The sequence below is a fragment of the Microchirus variegatus genome (assembly GCF_963457635.1).
Source record: "Microchirus variegatus genome assembly, chromosome: 10".
Lineage (NCBI taxonomy): Eukaryota > Metazoa > Chordata > Actinopteri > Pleuronectiformes > Soleidae > Microchirus > Microchirus variegatus.
This window is the reverse complement of record NC_139811.1, coordinates 3101107-3107430: the sequence shown is the minus strand read 5'-3', so window position 1 is coordinate 3107430 and position 6324 is coordinate 3101107. Positions and strand designations below refer to the sequence as shown.

Below are 6324 nucleotides of genomic sequence, written 5' to 3'. Positions count from 1 at the left end.
TTCAGTACTGCAAGTTCGGGAGCCAGAACGTTCCTGAACTACTGTCCCCAGTTCCTGGTACGAGTTCCTGCGGCGGATTACCTTCCTGTCGTTGCCATCTCTACCGTCTCTTCCAGCGTTAGCGTGGTTTAATATTAACCGCAGGAGTGACTCATTGTTCAGTTTCTCCTTTAATTTCAAAATAAAAGCATGAGCGCGTGGGCGCGGGTCGAGCGCAGCAGCAGCTGTTACTCTGTTGCTCCAGTCACTGAACGCTTCCTGAAACCTCACACAGTCTCACCCCCGCACTCACACAGTCTCACCCCCCTCCCCCGCCCGGCTTCCCAGTTCATACCAAACCAACCCGCGCATGTGTGTGTTTGGTTTGGTTTGTGTTTGGTTTGTCGGATCAGTCCATCAGCATCGGCCGCTTCTTCTCTGACTCTTCACGTCTGGATCCGGTGTCACTTCAGATAAGACTGTACGAGCAAATCTATGACAATCGTGTTTGAGAGAATTGCCGTCATCGTGTTTGTTCAAATTCACCGTTGTCCTTGGAAAAGAAACGTCTCTTTTCACTCTCCTTAGAGATGAAAAAAAAAGAGTCAGCTTTTCAGTTAGATAACAGGGTTTTTTTTTTTTTCTCTTTCTTTTCTTCCCACAGAACAGATGGGCGGGAGCTGAGACGGCAGAAGGACGAGGCAACAGGGAAGAGCACATCCACGTAAACGACCGTCTCGCTTCACCGGGCTGGGAGATGACGGCCGAGGCGTGGGAGAACGACAGCTTCGCCGGCTCGTCGCCCGGCCTCCCGCTGTTTCCGCTCACGCTCAACGGCAGCGATCTGAACGAGACGCTGTTACACGGCTACAACTGCTCCAACAACGCCACCAACTCCACCGAGCCGGACGTTTCCTCCTCCGGTCCCAGCGTGGCCGGCGTCCTCATCCCCCTAGTGTACATCGTGGTGTGCGTCGTCGGACTGGGCGGCAACACTTTGGTCATCTACATCGTGCTACACTACTCCAAGATCGAGTCGGTCACCAACATCTACATCCTCAACTTGGCCATCGCCGACGAGCTCTTCATGCTCGGCCTGCCGTTCCTGGCCGTGCAGAACACGCTGCAGTCGTGGCCCTTCGGCTCCTTCATGTGCCGCCTGGTCATGACCGTCGACTCCATCAACCAGTTCACCAGCATCTTCTGCCTGACCGTGATGACCGTCGACCGCTACCTCGCCGTCGTTCACCCCATCCTGAGCTCGAGGTGGCGCCGCCCCCAGGTGGCCAAAGTGGTGAACGGCACCGTGTGGGCGCTGTCGTTCCTGGTCGTTCTGCCCGTGGTCATCTTCGCCAACGTCCAGAAGGCGGGGGGCACCTGCAACATCGCGTGGCCTCAGCCGGCGAACGTCTGGAGAGCGGCCTTCATCATCTACACCTCCAACGTCGGATTCTTCTGCCCCCTGCTCATCATCTGCCTCTGTTACCTGCTCATCATTTTCAAGATCCGCAGCTCGGGCAAAAAAGTCCACGCCACTTCCATCAAGCGCCGGAAGTCCGAGCGCAAAGTGACGCGCATGGTCGTGATCGTCGTCGCCATGTTCGTCGTGTGCTGGTTGCCGTTCTACGCCGTCAACATCATCAACCTGCTGGTGTCGCTGCCCGCCGAGTACCACGGCCTGTACTATTTCGTCGTCGTGCTCGGCTACGCCAACAGCTGCGCCAACCCCATCATCTACGGGTTCCTGTCGGACAACTTCAAGAGGGGCTTCCGGAAAGCGCTGTGCCGCTCCACGAGGAAGGTGGAGAACCACGAGCCCATGGAGCGCCAGCAGCCGCGGGACGAGGGCCGGCGGGCGCTCATGCCCCGAGAGAGCCTGAGACGGGCGATGCGCGAGGAAGAGGACGAGGAGGAGGAGGAGGAAGACGTGTCGGAAATGACCGAGATCTACAGAATCGCGGAGAACGGGAACGGGAACAACTTCCAGCCGCAGAGCTCGCGGCCGACGTTCCCGGAGAGAGGATCCACTCCGGGGGCGACAGAGCTGCCGTCTAACCCCGCGGACGACAAGGACAAGTACGGGGACGCGAAGGCAAAGGACCCGGTCAACGGTTCCTCGCTGACTGTGCCGCTGCTTCTGAACGGAGGCAAAAATGGAAACATCAAAACTCTGCCAGAGGAAAACGTGGAGCAGAGCACTTCACTGGTGATTAGCTATTTATAGGGTAAAATATGGACAACACGGATTGGACTGACTCCAGCTCACTACACAAGTATGTAAATAAATAAATAAACACATCAGTGGACTGGGTTTAAAGGGATAGTTTGTGTGGAGACACCGAGAATCCACAGGGAAACAAACTGATCAAATCTACACCTGACTGAGTCTGCAATATCACCAGAACGTGTTTGTGTCTTTATCTCACCGTTACACAACATCGTCCAACAGGAAATTGAAGTCTGCTTTGCTTTGTAAAAACCACTCACTCTGCCCGCACCAGGCTTTTAGCTAGGATTTTTTTCAGAGGGTGTACCCCCTTGCCCTCTGGGCACCGCCCCTGCTGACACTGCTCTTCACTCTCCTGCGTTGTGCGCCGCTGTATGCGGATCATCCGCATCCAACGCAGAATGGATGGATGGATGGATTTCTCTATGCGCAGTTTTATCCACACATTCGTATAATACGACACATACATAACGATCTTTATGACGAGGATCGAGCGCAGTCGCGATGAAATACAGCGGATCCAAGTAGATCTTAGAAAAATGTGTCGACAGAGTCTGAAGAGCGCACTTTTTATTGTTTTCACGCCGTGGTCTCATTCTTTCTTTAGAAGACGCTTTAGCACTGTAATTAAGGGAATCCCCCGGGGGGGGAAAAATAGGGCGTCTTTGGGGCGTCCTGCCTAAATGTAGGGCGTCTAATTTCTTGTTATTTTCAGCACAGGGCGCCCCTGCTGGCTAAAAGCCTGGCCCGCACAAAAGTCCATATAGAAAATGAGTGATTTTAACGTCACGGCGCGCAGGAGTCGTTGATCCACCGCTGCCTCCGTCACTCAGTTCTAACGTCTTATTTTCTCAATTCTGTGTTTGAAACCGTTCATTCGGATTGACCTCAGTGACACAAAGTGACCACACGGGGCAGCAGAGGACCAGCAGCTGCTGTGTCCACGTGAGCTAAAACCACTGTTTTTCTCTATGGACTTTGGTGCGGGGAGAGTGAGTGGAAAAGTCTGTCTAACAGTGAATTAAAGACGTGAATATGTTCTTAAAGACATTTTAGACTTAAGCTGATGTCAATTTTATTTGGTGAGTTTTCTGTAAAGTGTCTAAGATCTGTTTGTCTTGTGTGAGTTAGAATTATAACTCTTTTACAGGACGGATTTGGTAAATGTTTTACCAACAAATTGAATGTATCGCAGTTTATAATGTACTTCATGTATATTGTGTATAAATGCATGGTTGAATACACAAATGTGTGCCTTTATTCACTTGATTTCTGATTGTTGTCGTCTTCAAACCCGTTTATTCCAGTGTAAACTAAAGGCATTTCTAAAAGTACAAATAAAACATTCACATGATAAATAAAAAAAGTAAAAACAATTGAATATTTCTTACTTTCTTTGCTTTGTCTGTTGTTTTTAGAACTTATTTTACAAATACAAATCACACTGAGAAGTGTTGATTCTTACGGTTTACGTTCAAATGATCAGCTGTTATTGTCTGTTCCATTTGCTTTTCTTTCGTCTGCTCTGCTCCTTTTACCTGGAACATGAACTGAACTGAATTCTTTGAATTCTTTTAAATCCAGACTGAGAGCACTCGAGAACACGTCTTTTTTAATTGTGACTGTTTCTCATCATTGTATTTGTTGTTTGTATATATTGTAACGCTGTGACTTTTGCTGCCTCTTGGCCAGGACTCCCTCCAGAAAGAGGTTTTTAATCTCAAGGGACTTTCCTGGTAAAACAAAGGTTAAATAAAATAAAATAAAATTAGATTTGAAGGAGACAGTTTTGTTTCTCAAGACTAAAACTAACCTGACGAAAGATGAGGCTCAATGTAAATAAACACAGTGTCGAACATCTTTGTTTGTTGTTTTTATGCTGAAGCTGCTGCTGCTGTTTCTGCTGTTTCTGCTGCTGTTTCTGCTGTTTCTGCTGCTGCTGTTTCTGCTGTTTCTGTTTCTGTTTCTGCTGCTGTTTCTGTTTCTGTTTCTGCTGCTGTTTCTGCTGTTTCTGCTGCTGTTTCTGCTGTTTCTGTTTCTGCTGCTGTTTCTGTTTCTGCTGCTGCTGTTTCTGCTGTTTCTGTTGCTATTTCTGCTGTTTCTGCTGTTTCTGTTTCTGTTTCTGCTGCTGTTTCTGTTTCTGCTGCTGCTGTTTCTGCTGTTGCTGTTTCTGTTGCTATTTCTGCTGCCGTTTCTGCTGTTTCTGTTTCTGTTTCTGCTGCTGTTTCTGCTGTTTCTGCTGCTGTTGTTTCTGCTGCTGTTTCTGCTGTTGCTGTTTCTGCTGCTGTTTCTGCTGCTGTTGTTTCTGCTGCTGTTTCTGCTGTTGCTGTTTCTGCTGCTGTTTCTGCTGCTGTTTCTGCTGCTGCTGTTTCTGCTGCTGTTTCTGTTGCTGTTTCTGTTTCTGCTGCTGCTGTTTCTGCTGCTGTTTCTGTTGCTGTTTCTGTTTCTGCTGCTGTTTCTGCTGCTGTTGTTGCTGTTTCTGCTGTTTCTGCTGCTGCTATTTCTGCTGCTGCTGTTTCTGCTGCTGTTTCTGCTGCTGTTTCTGCTGTTGCTGTTTCTGCTGCTGTTTCTGCTGTTGCTGTTTCTGCTGCTGTTTCTGCTGTTGTTTCTGCTGCTGCTGTTTCTGCTGTTTCTGCTGCTGCTGTTTCTGCTGCTGTTTCTGCTGCTGCTGTTTCTGCTGTTGCTGTTTCTGCTGCTGTTTCTGCTGCTGGTGTTTCTGCTGATATTTCTGCTGCTGCTGTTTCTGCTGCTGTTGTTTCTGCTGCTGCTGTTTCTGCTGCCATTTCTGCTGCTGCTGTTTCTGCTGCCGTTTCTGCTGCTGCTGCTGTTGTTTCTGCTGCTGTCGGACGGTGTGTAACCCGCTCTGACTCCTGCGACGATGCTCCGAGGAGCTCGGCAGCGTCATTAAAGGCACATTAAAAAGGGATTTGCCTGGCTGATAATTTATTTGCCAGACTCCTGAGGCGCACAGGGTGTGTGTGTGTGTGTGTGTGTGTGTGTGTGTGTGTGTGTGTGTGTGTGTGTGTGTGTGTGTGTGGTCATGACTCAGTGTGATTCTCTGCCCACAGGCCTTTTTTTTTTTTTTTTCACCCACATACAATACGGACAAGAGTGAAAACTAGTAAGTGATTATTTCATGATTTATTTGTTTCTCTTTTACTGTACAAACAAACTCTGTCCTCTGTCCACGAGGACAAACACAACACGAGCCATAAATGATATTATTCTATTTTATTTATTTATTTTTAATAAACACTGGTGTGATGAACAGGTTTATTTCCACCGAGTATTCAGGATTTAAGACGAGCTCTAATCTCGTCACTGACAATCACAACTGAGTCTTTATTACTGTTGTTGTCATGAAAACAGCCTGAGACACAGACAATATAACACTGAATATGTTTGTTAGTAAAACCTTTATCATACTTAAAATATATGATATAGTATAGTATATACTATAACATAATATAACATATATATATTTTAATACTTTTTATAAGTTTATATATTTCTACACTACATATATATGTCTGTTAATATATTACAATACAAGAATATATATATGTATATATATTAAGATGCACTATCAACATATTTAGCAAATATAATACATCACATTTAAATTTTTGTTCGTTATTTGTAAAATGTCAATGTATTTCTGGTCAATATTAATATAAACATATACATATACACACGTATATATATATACACACGTATATATGTACATGTGTGTGTGTGTTTATTTATATTATTAAACCTATTATTTATATTAAATATGATAATAATATAATTAATATAATATTTGGTGTTGTGCTGCCATTTCTTCTTCTTTTTTCCAGTTTTTTTTTTTTGTGTTATGTAAATTTGACGGCGCCGTTTCGTCGCTGGAGCTTTAATTTCCCAGAGGAAACCTAATGTAATCTAATGTAATCTAATGTAATCTAATGTAATCTGATCTAACTGTCATTATAACCGAGATTCAACATTAACTGAAGTTTAATATCATCTTGTTTTTACAGTCGCACCCGTTATTATTTGTGGAGGACGATAAAGGACATAATAATAAGAAGTAAACAGTCACGATAGAGGAGTGGAGGAGTGCAGCAGTTTCCCCGATC

The 6324-nt window shown here is 45.8% G+C and overlaps 1 protein-coding gene across 1 annotated transcript; it reads left to right on the top strand.

The window, feature by feature from the left end:
* Positions 1–736: 736 nt before the first annotated feature.
* LOC310932837 (somatostatin receptor 3) lies at positions 737–2203 on the top strand (the record flags this gene model as incomplete). Its single annotated transcript, XM_083896211.1, has 1 exon — positions 737–2203. One exon carries the CDS (start codon positions 737–739, stop codon positions 2201–2203), a length of 1467 nt encoding a protein of 488 aa, XP_083752337.1.
* Between the last annotated feature and the right edge of the window lie 4121 nt (positions 2204–6324).